Source organism: Lissotriton vulgaris, chromosome 3_1 (genome assembly GCF_964263255.1).
Source record: "Lissotriton vulgaris chromosome 3_1, aLisVul1.2, whole genome shotgun sequence".
In the NCBI taxonomy this organism is placed as follows: Eukaryota; Metazoa; Chordata; class Amphibia; order Caudata; family Salamandridae; genus Lissotriton; species Lissotriton vulgaris.
The window spans coordinates 1,256,084,675-1,256,103,495 of NC_141689.1; the positions used below are offsets into that span (position 1 = coordinate 1,256,084,675).

The 18,821-nt window shown below is 48.2% G+C and overlaps 1 protein-coding gene across 1 annotated transcript in view; it reads left to right on the top strand.

Moving 5' to 3' along the window:
* The window catches only part of SDAD1 (SDA1 domain containing 1), a 199,967-nt gene that overhangs the window by 136,404 nt on the left and 44,742 nt on the right, over positions 1-18,821 (top strand). Inside the window, exon 16 of the mRNA XM_086961777.1 lies at positions 10,546-10,622. Within this exon, the coding sequence (XP_086817903.1) occupies positions 10,546-10,622 (77 nt within the window). The remainder of the gene's footprint in view (positions 1-10,545; positions 10,623-18,821) is intronic.

Here is an 18,821-nt window from a genome sequence, read left to right on the forward strand (position 1 = left end):
GCTGCTTTGAAATCTGAGCTTGCCAGGGCTAGCCCCTTAATTCATAAATGAAGCCTCTCCCGTTAACCTTGATGCCCATTTCGGCCCACAATAGTGAAAGAAGAGGAGGTTTGTCTCCTATGTCTCCTCAATTCCCGTTTCTCTCCAAGTCTGATATCTGCAGGTTTCTATATCGATTAGGAGGAAGAACCGGGAGCGGCCTTCAATTCATTGTAGTCCTTTCAAGCGCATTCCTGGAAACACTACAGCCCTGGGGTAATTAATAGATTGACATCAGGAAATTGGAATAGATGTGCACAGATCAGGGAGACTCCCACTTTTAGAATCATGAAGTTGTTCTAGATTCACATGCTGTATGTTCTGCCTCCACCAAATTGTTTGTTCAGGAAAATTCTTTGGAATAAACAGACTATGGATAAAGCCTGGATGACTCAACATGATGTTGAATAGAAACCCAGAATGCCCCAGTAAATAGTAACCATCTTCATATTAATTTTTTTTTTTTTTATTAAATTTTTGAAAACCTTTATTGGTGCTTCTACAAAAGTACAAATACGGGCCCACAACCCTGAGGCTGGCCACGAAAACTGGTTGAGCACAGGTGCAAGCAATACGAGGGCGCAATAGTAGACAATCTCGACAAGCATTTAGACCACAGTTACACTGGAGAATATTGGCTACCACGCCTAAGGAGCAATGGAGGTTAATTTTAAAGTTTTAAATCTAGAAAACAATATAGGATAGGTACAAAGGAGATCCGAGTCCGTACTTTAGGTCCACATGAGCAGGCAGCTGGATTAATAGCATCAATTACACAGAACACCCCTTCAAAGTGACAATACAATAGAAGAACAAGGCAGGCAACAGGAACCACGCTCGTGCCACTCCCAGCGCCGCCCACTCCCAACCATCCCCTATCACAGACCCAGAAAGGAAAACAGCGTAAGAAAGCGCAGAAAAGAAGAAAAAGGCCCATAGAAATAAAAGGAAATCAAAAATACCCCCCCACCCTACACCAAGCGGAGGCTACGGCCTACCCCCCCCGACAATGTGCCTGTCGCCCCATAAAGAACCCGAAATGCAGTCCAAGGAAGAAAGAGAGGAAAGAAGAACAAAGGAAAAAGAATAAAAATCACCTCGAAATATAGAGAGTGAGACTAGACCATTCTAATCCGCAACTCTCAAAAACTACAAAGGAAGCGGGAGGAGGAGCCATTTCAAACCTTCCCAGCCCCCCCATCAAATTCACAATCCCCACGTAATATGCAATTATTAAGGAGTAAACAGTAACACGAAAACAAGCAGGGAAGGGCAGTATGTCGTGTGCGACTGAAACCAATGTGAGCCACCTCTAATCCCGGTCCAATCAGCTAAACAACCGGCAGCACAAGAAGGAACCTAGCCCTGACCCGACCTCGGACAGATCTCAAAATGGAGCCCATGAAGAAGGCCCGCCCCCATCAAGACAAAGAACCAACATGGCCGCATGGCAAAGGAGAATAAAACAGTCACACATAGCAGCAATAGAAAGTCACCAATATGTCCATCGTCCGTATCAATGAAGTTCCGCGGGCCATCAGGGTAATGTGGAGTCTCCGGAGCGCTGGATAAAGGCAGCAACAAGAAATCCACCGGGGGGGCCAGCAGTTGCGAGTCCCGGGCATGAGGCTGCAACACTGTTGCAAGCGGCAGAGATAGAAGTCCCGGAGCCAAGGGAAACAAAGTCTCACAGGTCGAAGCACTGGTCGGCCGGTGGCAGGCGTCCGTAGGGGCTAAGGTGGCCGTGTCTCCCCCGCCAGGAAAGTTAGGTACAGCTTCCCCTGTAGATGCAAATGGGGAGAGATCCAGAAGTGGCTGGCCCTCCGTAGCACGATCCCTCCGCAGGTCAGCCGCCATTGTGTCGAAGCGCTCACCCAGCGCTCGAAAACCCCCACACATTTCAGTCCTCAATTCAGTGAGAACGGCCAGGATAGATCCATAGGAGAGCGGCGGCAGGAGACTCTCGCCGTCATGTTCCCGGAGAGGAACGAGCAAATTGGACCCCGGTGCTCGGCGGGTCACACGTCCAGTAGACTGGGACGGGCATCCGCCCCAAGTTTCTAAGGCAGTGGCGCTCATCCTGGCGATCGTGGCGCAGGGAAGTTAAAGATTGAGGGCAGTGCAACCGATCACAGCACAGGGCGGCAAACCCGGAAAGGCGATGGAAATTGTGCGGCCAAAACGGAGGGCTGCAGCGCCGCAGACCGCCTCACCGAGCCGCGGGTGTGGGCAGTCAGCACAGTGACAATATGGCCGTGTGTCCGGTCTTTTGGCACCCGTCTCAAACAAAGACGCGTAGCTTGCAGGGCGCCTCGAGGGGTGATGAAGCACAGGGCGCCGAGCGCGGCTTACCACAGCAGGCGATTCCACCAAGAGCTCCGCTCGAGAGGAAACAGCCACCCCCTCATCGGCAACGGATCGCGGGCAGGACGGCCGCTCCTCAGTCCACCAGGCTCGGGGACGGTCGGCGGCTCCGTCTCGGGGCCAGGGCTCAAAGTTTCCGGTCAGATATCTTCGGCTGCCGGGCGAGCTGAGAGGCGCGGGAACGACGAAACAAGTCTGCACAACGTAGCGCACATTCCGCCGCCAACGAGGACAGGATAGGGATCAGGATTCCGGAACGGAGGATGGGTAGCCGCGGGAGCCGGGGACCTACACGTCCTCACCCGTCGCCATCTTGGCTCCTCCCCGCTCCATATTAATTTTTTTGCTGATGAGTTCGTAAACAAGATTGAGAGTTACTGATCACCAGGTGAATTGTCAGAGGCTAAAGAAACTGAAGTGTGATACGAGTACTGAAAACAGTATTATTACAGAAGACCGCAAAAAGTAAAATTACATTTTTATTGATTGAGTTTTACAAGGTCTTCAACCATAGGAGTTCCAAGTGCATGTTTCAAGGGAGGGGTCTCTTATTTTCATGGGTCTATTTTTCGTAATTTTCAGTTGATTTATTATGGAAAATACAAAGTTTAGGTTTGTTTCGAAGTGGCAACAAAAATGTCACCTCAAGGCAAGCGTGCTTGTTTGTAATCTCTGCATACCCTGGGACCATGAGTCTGGGGGCTGTACTGCATGATCTTTGCTTAAAATCATACCTTAAAAATCTGAGAAAAGCAACATTGGGCTCACCACAGTTTGTCACAGGCTAAACACCAACCACGGCTGACATGGAATTCTTTGAAGAGGGAGCTCTTCTGGCCTAGACATCAAAGAGGAGACTAGGGATGAGGCCATTTTAAGACTCCAGTGTCGAAGATGCGACTCCTGTAATGTGGAGGTACTCCAAAGCTATTTTAGCCATGTCTAAAAAAACAAATATAGATAGATAGATAGATAGATAGATAGATAGATAGATAGATAGATAGATAGATAGATAGATATTTAGCATTGAGTGCAAGAGACTTGGATTCCAAGAGCAAAGATCTAACCTCAGCATTGAAAGCTTTGACTGTCAAGAAAGATGTTAATAAGCAAAATTCTTCACGGTATAAACAAAACAGCACCAGAACAGACTGAGAAGAACTGACTACACTTTGAAAAGAGATTAAAAGGCTGTTAAGGAGGACGATTCTCCTACATACGTCCACCACCAAAGAACAGTGCCTTGAATCCGAAGTAGCAGTACTCTTGCAGAAAAGACCTGCCCTGGAGCATTAAGTGCCCACAAGAGAGCACAAAAAAAGTCATAAAAGCTCTTGAGAATACGCAGAGCAGGGGGCAAGTGTGTTGGGAGGGGGGGGGGTGAGAATAAAGACTGATCAAGTCGATCCACACAACTTTATGAACAGGTATATGAAGATTTCTCATTTGAAGATGATCCAAATCCGCCTCAGAGCACAGAGGACACTAATTATGAACGTTTGGCTAAAAATATTTGTTATTAAAGTATGAAAAGAGCTTACCTGCAGTAGGAGGTAAACTTTTTCTATTGATATCTTCACATCTAGGTGACTGTTGCATATAACATGGTAATGTGGTAAAGAGAGCAGAAAAGGTATATGAGGTACATGTGGGAGAGAGCAAGAGGAATTCTATTTCTTGTTAGAAACTCTTAAACCACTGCAACAAAGAACTTAACTTCTGTCAATGTTTCCCAGTGTCTTCGGTAGCTTGTTTCCGGTCCAGGGAAGACATGGCTTGTCAGTTCGGGCTAGACTGTTCCCATGAGGCACAGGGTCAGACTGATTTGCATATGGCCATGTCTGAACTGGGGTGGCAGAGTGGGCTAAAGAACGGTGATGGATTAAACCCAGATCAGTTGACTGGGGGCGAGTGCTTGTATTGTCAACGCTCCGTCCATCATTTCCTTTGGTTTTGCTTTCTTAAAAAGTCACACAGAGAGGAAAAGAAATATAGACCCTCGCCAGAAGATCCGGCATATAGCAAAACTCAGATTTAGGCAGACTCCTTAATAGTGGCTAAGGCAGGTGAAAGTTGTAGTAACCCTCTATTTTCATTTTGCTCCTCCAGGAACGGACACTGAAAGGGCTGCATGTAATAGGCAAACACGTAGCAAAAGCTACTAAAATGCTATAATTATTTGGAATACAGGCATCAACCGAGGGAGGAGCTGCAGAAGCTAGTTTCAGTCCACAGTCCTTGGTATGCTATTCACAGGTGAAACCGTATTGAGAATTTCAGTGGACACATTTCTTGTAAAGATTGAAGAAACTAATGAAAGGAAAATATTGTGGATGCTTTGTATATCGGATATTATTTTCACAGTGGCTAGCAAGCCAAAGAAGAGGACAACATAGAACTCTTAATTCCAATGTTTAGTTTCACTGACAGCCAGGCAGCGTGGGGCTAATGTCAGCTCTCACTGGCCTTAACCCATCATTCAACAATGTCCTTTTGAGGATGAGGCAAAGAGCAAACCTCGAAAGTTTGTCTCCTGCCAAGAAAATAATTGAATTCCATTGCACCTTCACCATTGCGAGCGGCGTGCTGGAGGATTATCTTTCACAATGACACGCCATCACCAATGACCTATTAGTGTTTAGTATCATGAGTCATAGATATTGACTAGAGCTGGTAAAGGAACCACATGCAATAACGCCAACACTGATAATGCACTTAAGTCGACAATTGGGTCATATTTACTCATATCTAGAAAACTGGCGTGTAGGAACGAGTTTCCCTTTACAACACCACACAGTATATACCTGGCAATTTGCCTAATATACCAATTGGCGATCACTGTTAACATGTGAAACCCATTCCTTATGCTGTCCCAATAGAATATTTTCTTGGATGCGAAGCTCAATGTCATTATAGTAATGGCAGTCCCAACACAAAAGAGAATACTGGCATTTCAGAAACATGTTTACATACAGCACAAATCCTTTTCCGACAGGATAGATTGTAATGACAATTTTGAATTATGGCACAGGGCTTTCTATCAATACTACGTATGCCATTGTAGATGTGATTAATATTAGACTGTTTAAAAAACAATAGTCTGAGAAGCTGGGGGACAGGGAGGATATAGTGGTTCAAGGCTCAAAACAAATTACAGTGGTGGACACTCAACAGCATGTCAAAGGGTAAAATGTTCAAGGAACCAGTCCCCACATTGATGATTCCAATCCATCAACCTTGCACATGAGAGGCCGCACATCTAAAGGAGCTACAAGTCAGATCTTTGGTTGCTAACCTTTGTAATCAAACACTTTCAACTAAAGACTAGGTTCCTGCCCTAAAATCATTTCAAAGTCATACACCAGGAATGGTCAAATACAGATATACTGTACCACACCTATATCTTTACATACACAAGTTAGGAGGAACAAAGTCCTGCACACTCGAAGTTGATACAAGACATTGACAATGATCTGTTCAAAATCACTTTTCACTAGTTGCGAGTTATTGTAGGAAGCTGGCTCTTTATATAATATACAAAAAAGAGGTTTATTGTGTAGAGTCCCGGTATCCCTTATGAGTGAACAGGGCTTGCTTTAACAATCTCAAGGTTCTCATTTTGGGCTGGTGTGGTCGGGCCGCCTTAGGCTTATTCAGGATTGTTAGATATTTGCTGCATACACAGTAGATAAATGATACACACACAATAAATAAGGAGATCCACTCCAATTTGGAAAAATAACTTGTTTTTTAATGTAATTTTAGATACCAAGAGCTTCGTTATTGGGTAAGCACTTTTTAGAATTGCAGTTTTAAAGAAAACAGGTAAACACACTTGCATTGTCTCTAATGCGGTTACGGCATTCTATGGGGGGGAAACGTATAATGCATACAGGTATTTAACAGCAAATTACTGGACCGATCTTCTGGAGTTACGGTAAGTATGGGGTATGGTCCAAGGCAGCACCAACGGGTCACCTCTGTAGGCTCTGGTGCATCCTGGTTCAGAGGTGCTTTTCAGCATTGGGTGCCCTGTTGGTTTCAATGGGAAGCAGTCCTGAAAAAGAGACTGCAATCTGGGACTGGGGGGGCCAGTCCGGTTGAACCTACATGGGGGTTCAATCCTTGAGATGCTCGTGCACCTAGGCACACCATTGGTCCAATTCTTCTCGGGCTGTAGAGCTTAGGCATCGGGCCCATGCTGCGAGAGATACTCATTTTGAGGAGGCCTGTACAAAGAGGCTGCAGGAGGTGACTGGAAGTCCATTCTGGGCAAACCCAAGGTGCAGTTTTATTCTGGAAGGTCTCAGGACCTTGTTGGCACTGTTGACCCACTTCAACTCCAGCTAGGGGGCACTGGTGCAGTAGTGCTTTCCAGTGTCGGGTTTTCGGTGGACTGTAGTCCTCACTGTTCTTCTTGGATGCCTGCAATGTGCAAGAAAATAGCTCTGCTACTCCATGGGAGATGCTGGTTGCTCCTTGAAGTGCTGGCAGCCCTCCCTGGACTTTGGAGGTAGAGCAGTTGCAGGACGAGTCGTCTTTGGTGTAATTGTCTGGGACAGCAGGAAGTCCGTCGGGGTTTGCGATATGTCCATTCTTGCTCTTCGCTGCTCTTCAGTATCCTCCTTCTTAGGTTGACATAATCTGCTGTCCAGGTGATAGGGGCTCCTCCAAATACTAGATTCAGTGGTGCTAAGGAGGGTGACGGTGGTAGCCAAAGGGGTACTTATCTTTATATGACCACTTCCTGTGGGAAGTGGACATAAACCTGTCCCAGAGTTCCTAGTTCTGCATCACCAAGAAGGCAGAATCTTTTTAAAGGGCGGCGCATCAGCCAGCTCGCCTTAGGGGTCTGACTGGCCTGGTAGTGCACCACGCCTCCTTGCATATTTCAATTCCCTCCTGTCCTGGTGCCAAATGGCCCACGGCAGGGGGTTGGCATTTCACCTGTTTGGGGAAGTCGCGGTCACATATCAAAGGCAGCAAAGGTCTTTAAAACCTCCGTCTCTATTATGCTGATTACTTAGCCATATTGCTTGTAGGAGGCGACAACACCTCCGGCCAGCGCAGGCATTGTTTCTGCCCTCAGAGGCCGTAGACTCTCAGCTGCCGGGGATCAGAAACCGGTCTGTGGTGGCAGGCTGATCGATACCAGTCAGCCAGCGCACTAGAGGTTGGTAGGATTTCAGGGGGTACCTCTAAGGTGCCCTCTAAGTGTATGTATTAATAAATCCACCACTAGAATCTGTGTGGGTTTATTAATGCAATGTGCTTGAAACCAAACACAATAGATTCCAGTGAAGCCATTATGTGGTTGGGGAACTTGTTTTTACCAGTGTCATGCACATGTACTTAAAATAGCTTCCCTGTTCACTTTTGATGTCTAAGAATTGCCTTAGACACCACAGGGGCATATTTCCTCATGCAGATATGCCAACGCATGTAGCATAGTGCACCCTGCCTTAGGGCTGTAAGGCCCGCTGTAGAGGCTTACCTATCCTGCATGCAGCTCCAACAGGCATTGCACACAGGGATTTGTGCCATGTCGTGGTTTCACTTTTATCTGCACCAAGACACACAGCCAGCAATGGCAGCCTGCATGAGTTAGGTGAGGGTTCCCTTAGGATGGCACAGTACATGCTGCAAATTTTAGGGATGCTCTTTAGTACCCATGCCCTGGGTACTCGAGGTACCATTTACTAGGGACTTACAGTGGTGCTAAAAGTATGTCCAATTGGGGGAGTAATTGTACAGTTTTTAGGGAAAGCGAGCTGGCACTGGGGACCTGGATAGCAGCAACTCCGTGCACTTCTGTTAAAATTGCATCAGGTACTGGGCAAAAGGTGGGGGTGACCTTGTCAAAAAGGGGCACTTTCCTACAATTATCATTTTTCAGGGGACAAAATGTAAACGCAGATACACTTAGATGACAAACGTGCATATTCCATGAGCATGAACTTGGGGTTTGTCAACAGTACACTCACAAACTGAGAGACTCCAAACCTTTCTGCATACTGATGATTTCTTTCCCCATTAGCCTCTGAAAAGTGTCACAGAAGAGTACGATACCATTAGCACCACTTTGGGTTTGCCACTATTTGCATTCAGACTTTGTGAAAATTTCACTGCAGAGAATGCAGTAGCATCATATTTTTTTGTAAAACTACATACAGTAGTAAAAAGAATAATTTATTACTCAGAAGCAAAAACAGGATTTTGTCACTATTGCTTCTTAAGTCTTGGAATTTCAACATATATCCCCTACCACAAAGGTGTATGGCACTGATAAGACTTAGGAAAACCAGCAAATTTGAAGTGTTGTGTGGCTAGAAATCGATACATTTGATGTAAGAACAATGGATCTGAAAAGGAGATGAATTGAAACAAATGACAGTCAGTGACTAATATATTTGTTAGACACCAAACAAATGTAAGCTTCAATAAGAGTACATTTATCTGTAGTTAGAGGCCACACAAGAAGTGTTTGGGAAGATCAACTATTTGCCCTTTCAGTTTTTAAAAGATGTATCGAGGGAGTTAAAAGATGTATCCTCAATGTACAATTTCTACACCAAATTGAAACTTCAATGTCGTCTTGTGAAGTCTTTTGAAAATCCCTTTTGAATGAATGCAGCTGGCCACTTTGAAACACTTAAGACAGTTTTTAAATTACCCTTATCTGTTTACGTAAGGTTAGTAAAATACAAGCATTAATAATATAAGAACCTTTCATGCAAATTCAGAGATCAAGGTGGTAATAGGAAAAATTAAAATGTTCAGTGTTTAGTTTTGATTTTAAGCAAACAAATACTGCAATTTTCATCTTTCTTCCAAGATCTAAATACAAAAAGAAATCTACGTGAGATGGATATTTAGACTTTTACTTACCACAAGCCATACTGCACTCCTACATCGAAATGAGTGAAACATGCCACATAACCTATGCACGACGTGAATCTAGAATAGTTAACATTCCAAAAGGAGCCAGATACTTTCATCTGAAAAAAGGCTTTCAGAATGAATTTTTTCTCTTCACATGTGACCCTTGCCATGGAAATTCTTCCACAAATAAGACATCTGCTTAGAGTCCGTAGATGCACATACTTTAAAATGAGTATTCATTTACTGCCATCAAAAACCTCCGCTTCATCATAGACAAGGGGCACACAGCGTCACTCCTTGATGTATTGGCTGCATTCAACACAATCTCCCCCCGACCTCATCCAACGCCTCAATGAGACCAGAATTTGATGCCAGGATTCATGAATCGCAACTAAATCTTGATGTCTAACCAAGTTAACACGGTCGCATTTATCTGTTTCTACAAAATGGTTCCTAATCTACACATGTGGGTCTGTCACACAAGCTCTGATCGCTAGCAAACTGGACTACAGCAACGCCCTCTACTTCAGCATCACCTCTCTACTCATCAAGAGGCTTTACAGTCATACAGAACGCTGCTGCAAGGCTTGCTCTTAAACTTCAACACAACACTCACATATCCAAACACCTCAAGGACCACCACTGGCTCCCAATCCACAAGCATGACCTCTTTAAGCTCCTCACGTATACACTAGAGTACTCCACAGCCTAGGCCCAGCATACCTCAACAGCCATGTCCCTTGTAACACACCAGCAGACACCTCCAGTCAGCCAATTTCTTATTCCCCTACACCCGGATGCGTTGTGCCAGAGCCAGGGACCCTGTCTTCTTGTACCTCACCCCAAAGCATAGCATGATCTCCCACTCCACATCAGACCTGCAAGCCCCTCCCTTTTTAGACAGCAGGATTCCCTCCCGGGTGATGTGTGTCATAAAAATAAGCATAACTTAGTATAGCAATGAAAAAAGGGTCTGAAGATGGGGACTACGAACTCTGGCAATGTGGGCTTAAATTTGATGCCATAGGGAATCATATGACCTCCACCTTTGATTGACACTTAAAATAATATTATTTAGAAAGAAAATCCTCTCCCAGTTACCATATGGTGAAATAGTGCACAGTATTTCATTGTAGAAATGTTTCAATCTGCAAACCTATTGTTAGAGGTAAGTAGCTAGTTTATTTTAGGCAGGTGTGGTATCGAGCATGCTCTTAAAGTGCCATTTGACAATATTCAGCTGCTTGTTTTATTTTACAGATGTAATGATGTCAGCAAGGACCTTAATACATCTCTTCCGCTCACTGAATCCCCAGATGTTGCAAAAGAAATTTCGGGTAATCAGTTGGGTGTTTCTCTACCTGTTCTAGTTGTATTGAGCAACCATTTTCTGTGCAGTCTCCCCCCCCCCCCGAGTGCTGCCTGTAATGCACTCCTAGCTGTATCTTTTTGTTTGCAAAGCTCTTCAGCCTGTTCATCTGCCTCTTCTTCTTAATCCAGTTCTCTACCCAACTTTTCCACCCTAATTGTCTTTGACTTATTTTCTACCCTCCATCATCGATCCATAATGTTTCCTTGCACCCTCTGACTAACTTGACCTAGTTTTCAAGTCTCGCACATTTCCTCAAAGCCTGTCCAGTTCCTCTAGATATACTTTTAAGTTATCTAATTCTTCCCATTTACCATTTTTTGCCTTGATAACTTACAGTGGTTTGACGTCTCCAATCTGACATTTTCTGCCCAGCTTTTTAGCTCTTTTCATTGTCCTGTAGTTTGTCCTCACTCATCTGTCCTGTTTGTCTTTTTCATCATTAGACTTCATTTAAATGTTATATGGTATGTTGCAATATCCATAGCATGTGTTATTTCTCGGTTTCTAAAGGAAAGCGTACCAACATTGTATTTTAGGGAGAACAATGTAAACGTCCGGACTGGGAGCACTCTCAATCAAAATGTTTAGTGTCTTATTCTAACTTTGCATTGTAGGAAATTGCCCCTTTATGATGTGGTAACTCCCACTTTTTACTTGGTATCTGATGAAATTTTGATGGAAGTACACTGGGTTCCTGCTGTCTAGGACTCCAGTGCCTTTCCCTGAACTGTGCAGTTGTTACAGCAATTGGCAATACCATTAGCACCGCTGTAAGTCCCTAGTGAATGGTACTCCTGTCAAGGAGGTTGAAGAGGGTCTCCAAGGGCTGCAACATGCATTGTTCCACTTTAAGGGACCTCTCAGCATCTACATGCAAATTAACATTGCAAGTTGCGTGTTTTAGTGCAGAGAAAAGAGAAAACCCAACATGGCACACATCCATGTGTGACATGCTTGCAGACACTGCATGCAGTATAGGTAAGCCACCCCTACAGCAAGCCTTACAGCCCTAAGGCAGGGTGCACTATACTACATGTGTCGGCATAGCTGCATGAGCAAATATGCCCATGTGATATAGAAGTCAATTCTTAGATATCACAGGTGAACATGGAAGCCATTTTAGGTATATGTGCTGGACACTGATAAAAACGAGTTCCCCACCTTCATGATGGCTTCTCTGAAATCTATAGTTTTTGTTATCAAACACCTTCTATTAATAAACCCACACTGATTTCAGTGGTTATTTATTAATGCATGCGCACAGTGGGCACGAAAACCTACCAGCCTCGAGTGTGCTAGTTTACTGGTATAGACCAGCTTGCCACCACAGACCATTTTTTCACCCCATGCAGGTGAGTGCCTACACTCTCTGAGCGCAGAAACAATGCCTGCTTTGTCCAGAGGTGTTGTCACCTTCTCCAAGCAGGATGGCTAAGTAATCAGCATATCAAGGAAGCCGGCTACAAAGGCCTCTGCCACCTTTGATATGTGACCACGACTTTCCCAGACAGGGGAAGGCCAACCGCTGCTGTGGGCCCATTTGGCACTAGGACACATTGGGAAATTAGATATGCAGGGAGGGTGGTGCACTACCAGGCCAGTGACACCCCTAAGGTGGGCAGCCTGATGTGTCCCCCTTTAGAAAAATTCCACCATCTGATGCAGAATTAGGAACTCTGGGACAAGATTATACCCAATTCCTGCAGAATCAATCTTCTGGAGTTAAGGTACGTATGGGGTAAGGTCCAAGGCAGCACCAACAGGTCACCTCGGGAGGCTCTCAGGTGCCCGGGTGCAGACGTGCTTTTCAGTGTTAGGTGCCCCGTTGGTTTCAATGAGAAACGGTTGTGGGAGAAAGAGGCTGGGACTGGGAGGCCAGTCCGGTTGAATCCACATGGGGGCTCAGTCCTTGAGATGCTCGGGCCACTTCTCCACGGCTGTAGGGCACGGGTGCAGTGATCAATCAATCAGCAGTGTTAAAAGCGCTCTACTCACCCATGAGGGTCTCAAGGCGCTGGGGGAGGGGGGAAAGCACACAGATCTGTTCAGGCGAAGAGCCAGGTCTTGACCGTCTTTTTCAAAGGTGTTTAGGGAAGGGGAGAGTCTGATGTCTACCGGTAGTTCGTTCCAGGTCTTGGCTGGAATGTGAGAGAATGCTCTTCCGCCTGCTCTTCCGCCTGCTCTGGCTCTGTGGATGCCCCGGGTTTTTGCCAGTGCGAGGTTGGAGGATCGGAGGTTCCGTTTGGGTACGTGGAAGTTGACTCTGTCGTTAAGGTATTGGGGTCCGGTGTTGTGCAGGCATTTGTAGGCGTGAGTAAGGACTTTGAAGGTGACTCTCTACTCCACGGGGAGCCAGTGTAGTCTCCGTAGGTGTTGGCTGATGTGTTCGTGGCGGGGGATGCCGAGGGCGAGTCTGGCCGCGGTGTTCTGAATCTTCGGAGTTTGCAGAGCAGGGCCTTGTTTATGCCAGCATAGAGCGTGTTTCCGTAGTCCAGTCTGCTGATGATGAGTGTGTGGGTTACTGTCTTTCTTGATTCAGGAGGGATCTACTTGAAAGTCTTGCGCAGGGTGTTGAAGCAGCTGGAGGAGACAGTGTTGACCTGTCGGCTCATGTTGAGCGATGAGTCGAGTACGATGCAGAGTTTTTTGGCGTGATCTGTGGGTGTAGGTGGGCTTCCGAAGGCGGTGGGCCACCAGGTGTTTTCCCAGGCTGATGGGGTGGGTCCAAGGATGAGGACTTCTGTCTTCCCGGCATTGAGTTTGAGGCAGCTGTTGGTCATCCAGATTGCGATGTCTTGCATACCTTTCTGGAAGTTCAGTTTTGTGGTGGTGGGACCTCTGGTTAGGGAGAGGATGAGCTTGGTGTTGTTGGCGTAGGATACGATGTTGAGGCCGTGTTGTCGTATGATTGCTGCGAGGGGAGCCATGTAGATGTTGAAGAGGGTCTGGCTCAGAGATGAACCATGTGGGACTCTGCAGGTGATCGTGGGGGCGGAGTGGAAGCGTGGTAGTCTGATCCTTTTGGGTTCTACCGGTGAGGAAGAATCAGATCCAGTCCAGGGCTGTGCCTTGAATGCAGGCGTCGTGTACTCTGGTTACTAGCGCGTGGTGAGAAACGGTGTAGAAGGCTACTGACAGGTCAAGTAGGATGAGAGCTTGGTCCAGGAGGGCACGAATGTTGTCTGTGGTGGCGTGAATCAGCAGTCTCGTTGCTGTGGTTGTTTCGGAATCCGTATTGGGATAGGCCGAGGACGGCGTTCTCTTCGATGAAGTGCGTTCACTCCTTGTTGACTGTTTTCTCCGCCACTTTGACCGCGTAGGGGAAGAGAGAGATGGGCAGTAGTTTTTGAGGCCGACTGGGTCAGCAGTGGGCTTTTTAAGCAGGGGCCTGACTTCTTCTTGCTTCCAGTCGTCTGGGAAGGTGCCTGTTTCAAGGGTGGTGTTGATGGTACGTTGTAGTTTGGGTGCGATAGCGTCTGTGGCTCTGTGGTAGATGTGCGGGGGCAGGGGTCAGTGGGGGCCCCTGAGTGGATGCCCTTCATGGTTGTGGCGGTGTAGGCGGTTGTGATTGGTGTCCATTTGGAGATGGTGGGCTGGCTGGTGCTTCTGGGAGGCGGGGGCTGGGTGTGGCGTCTTGTGGGTGGTTGGTGAAGCTGTCGTAGATTGCTTTGATCTTGAGGTGGAAGTAGGTTCCAAGCTTGTCGCAGAGTTCTTGGGACAGTGTGATGTCTGTGGCTTCACTGCGTGGGTTTTGTGAATTACTGAATGACACTGAAGAGTTCCTTGGAATTGGTGGAGTTGGCGGTGATTTTGTTGTGGATGAAGTTCCTCTGGGTGGTTCTGATTTGGTTGTGGTAGTCCGTCATGGTGTAGGTTGAGTAGTTTCCTGTTGTCTTGGTGTTCCTCCAGTTCTTTTCCAGGTGTCTGCAGGTGTGTCTGGCTATTTGGAGATTGGTGGTGAACCAAGCGGCTTTTCTGGGGCACTATTTGCCGGGGTTTCGTAGCGGGCGAGTTTGTCTGCGCAGTTGGAGAACAATGTGTGAAGTCCACTGGCTGCTATGTTTGTGTCGGGTGTCCAGGTGTGTTTGTCTTGTGTGAGGGTTGAGTATAGCTGCTTGTAGGTCACCTTGCTCCAGTTCCTTCTTGGAGGGCGGAGGGCTGGTTTTGGCGCCTTGGGTTTGTTGACGATGAAGTGCACGCAGTGGTGGTCGGTCCATTGCGGCTGCGTTGTGTGGCTGAAGTGCACGTTGTTTCCTGCGGAGAAGATGGGGTCGGGGGAGCCAGCTCTGTGGGGTGGGGAAGGTGACAAATTGGTTGAGTCCGATGTTGGCCAGGTCGTCGAGGAGGGCGGTGGAGTTGGGGTGGCTGGGGTTGTCAAGGTGGAAGTTGAGGTCTCCAATGAGCATGTAGTTCATTGTTGCAATGGCGTAGGGTGTGATAAAATCGGTGATGGTGGTGGCGAAGGGTGTTCAGAGGCCGGGGGTCTATAGATGAGGGTTCCTCGGAGCGTGGTGTTGGGGCTGGTCAAAATCTGGAAGTGCAGGTGTTCAGCGGAGGAGAAGGTTTTGCTGGAGGTGGAGGGCGCTCTTGTGGACGATGGCGAGGCCTCCTCCAGGGCAGTTGGGGCAGCCCTTTCTTTGGCTCTTGTATCCGCCCGGGATGGCGGTGTGGAAGTCGGGAGCAGAGGTGGAGTTGGTCCAGGTCTCCATGAAGGAGATGTCGGGTGAGAGGGATTAGAGTAGGTTCCAGATTTCTATGGCCTGTTTGTGTACGGAGCGTACGTTGAGGAGGATGCAGTTGAGGACGGGGTCGGTGCTTTGGATGGCTGTGCTCTAGCCCGGGGTGGTGGTGAAAGTCCAGCGGCAGTGGAGGCAGGAGAAATGGCAATAGGTGGTGTTTGGTGAGGCTCGTTGGCAGTCTCTGATGGTTCCGGGGTTGAGTGCGTGGAGTGTGGCAGAGTCGTAGCGGTGGATGTAGGACCAGGGTTCCTGACGCTGGTCACGGGCAGGTTGTGTACGAGTGCAGACGGGCTTGCCTTAGGCGCGCCTTCGGCGCGTCCGCTGCGTGACCACGCAAGGGCCGCAATTTAAGTAGGGGAGGGAACGAGCAGCTGGTAGGCGGGAACAGGGGCAGTAACGGTGGGAAAACACGATGACACAGAACGTGGTCGCAGAAAGACCCCGTTACGTATGGGCACAATACAGAAAAGGAATGCACAGAGTCACAAGTGGCACAAAAACTACAAGCTACTTCCAAGGGGGCAACAAAGCTGAATACAGAGAGTCAGAATGCAAAGTGTACTCAATCACCCACAGATCAAAGGAACAATATTAGACAACGAAAACAGACGAAATACTGAAAAACATAGCAATCACATTAGGTGGTGCTTTTGGTAAGAGCAATGTCCGAAATATAGTCCCAACTGCGCTAAAGCACAAGTTACTTACCTTCAGTAACGATATATCTGTAAGAAACAGTAGTTAGTATTAGATTCCTTACTTTAGAATATCCCCAGGCGTCAGACTGGATCTGGAAACTTTTGCGTAGCAGTACCCCTGCTCGTCAGTAGGTGTCGTCTGCGGCTCCACGTTCGTCGTTGGCGTTGGGATGACGTCGCCGGAGTACTTAGACGCCGTCCTCGCATGCTGACGTCAGTTCTTATACGCAGCTTTTCCGTGCCAGAAACGCAGAGCCATGATAAAAACCAACACTGGTGCCATGAAACTAGGGCCCTGAAAGGGATGACCTTAACCCTAGATATCGGTTCGCAGAATGGGGAGGATGGGTGGGGCGGTAAGGAATCTTATACTAACTACTGTTTCTTACAGATATATCGTTACCGAAGGTAAGTAACTTGTGCATCTGAAAGAAACAGGTTAGTATCAGATTCCTTACCTTAGAATAGATAACCCAGCAATACCAACCCCGGTGGTGGGTCTGCGAACCAATAATCACACCAGAAAGTCCTGGAGGACGGAACGGCCAAAGAAGCCATCCCTCCGGACTTGGCTGTCCAGGCAGTAGGGTCTTGCAAACGTGTGCATCGAGGCCCACGTAGCTGCCTGACAGATGTCCTGCAAGGGGACTCCCCAGCCCAGGGCAGTTGTAGCCGCAGTGGCCCGAGTGGAATGGGCCCTCAGCCCAACAGGAGGCTCCTTCTTAGCCAAGGAGTAGCATGCCTTGATACACAAGACGACCCACCAAGAGATGGTCCGTTTGTGCACCGCCCGCCCCTTCTTAGTGCCCACGTAACCAACAAAGAGTTGGTCATCCTCCCGGAACTGGCGTGTGCGATCCAAATAGAAAGAAAGCGCACGTTTTGGGTCCAGACGGTGGAGCCGCTCTTCCTCTTTATAGGGATGCGGATGCGGAAAGAAGGTGGGCAAGGTGATGGACTGCCCGATGTGGAAGGCCGTGACTACCTTGGGCAGGAAAGAGGGTCTTGTCCACAACACAACCTTGTCCGAATGGACAGAAAGGAATGGAGGCTTGGATGAAAGAGCCTGGAGCTCACTCACTCTCCTGGCACAGGTGATGGCAACCAGGAAAGCAGTCTTAAGGGTAAGAAGACGGAGAGGACAGTTATGAAGTGGCTCGAAGGGAGCGCACATCAGAAAAGTAAGTACAAGGTTCAAGTCCCACTGAGGCATCACAAAAGGAACAGGGGGAAACATATGAGTGATGCCCTTCAAGAACCTATTAACAACCGTGGACTTGAACAAGGAAGGCTGATCAGGTAGCCTTCAGAAGGCGGAAAGGGCAGAAAGGTAGCCCTTGATAGTGCCTAGAGCAGAGCCCTGCTGGGCAAGAGAAGGAAGGAAGAGGAGAACCTCTGAAAGAGGGGCAGAAAGGAGATCCACAGCCTTTGCTGTGCACCATGCCACAAACTTGTTCCACCTGCAGGTGTATACCGACTTTGTGGAGGGACGCTTGGCTGCCAGAATCACATCACAAACTTCAGGAGGCAAGTCAAATGGCCTCAACTGTCGCCGCTCAATCTCCAAGCATGGAGGTGGAGACTGGACAGGTTCGGGTGGAGGACCGTCCCCTGCTGCTGCGACAGAAGGTCCTCCTGAAGAGGCAGACGAATCGGGGGATCGACAGACATGCTGAGTAGCTCGGGATACCAGTATCTTTGTGCCCAGTCCGGAGCCACAAGGATAACTTGGGCCCGGTCGCGTCTGATCTGCTTCAGCACTCTGGGCAGAAGTGGTATAGGCGGAAAGGCGTACAACAGACCTCAGCTCCACTCGCGAGGAAAAGCGTCTCAGAGCGAGTGACGCTTTGGAAATTCCAAAGCGCAGAACTGATGACATTGCACGTTCTCTTCTGTGGTGAAAAGATCTAACCAAGGCTCTCCCACTGCTGAAAGAGGCCTTGCGCCACGTACGAGTTGAGACGCCATTCGTGATCCATCATGCACCGACGGCTGAGTTTGTTCGCCCTGGTGTTCAGGGAACCTGCCAGGTGTTGAACCACCAGGGTCACGCCCTGATGTTCCAGCCACTGCCAGAGGCGCAGAGCCTCCTGGCATAGGGTCCACGACCCCACCCCGCCCTGTTTGTTGCAGTACCACATGGCAGTGGTGTTGTCCGTGAACACCTGCACTACACTCACCCGGACAGAGGGGAGGAATGCCTTCAGTGCAAGCCGGATCGCCCGCAGCTCCAGAAGGTTGATGTGGAGCCGGGACTCCGTCAGAGGCCTCTGATCTCCGCCTCTCCCATGCGGCCTCCCCAGCCCTGGAGGGACGCGTCCGTCACAACTACGTGCTCCGGTTGAGGTAGGGAGAGGAATCTGCCGCTGACCCAATTGCGGTCCGTGAGCCACCACTGCAACTGTCTTGCAGTGCTCTCCGAGATCAAGACATGGTCGGATAAGTTGCCCTGATGCTGGGCCCACTGAAACTTCAGGTCCCACTGCAGAGCCAGCATCTGCCACCTGGCGTGATGCACCAGAAGGATGTAGGAGGCCATCGGCCCCAGAAGCGCAGGGCCAACCTGACCAAGACCGTGGAATAACGGCTTAAAGATCGGAATCAGAGCCTGAATATCCCAAACCCGCTGCTCGGGAGGATAAACCCGAAACTGCTCCAAGTTCAGAACCGCTAGAATGAAGAGGAGCTTCTGAGAGGGACACGGGTGCGACTTCGGCACATTGATGG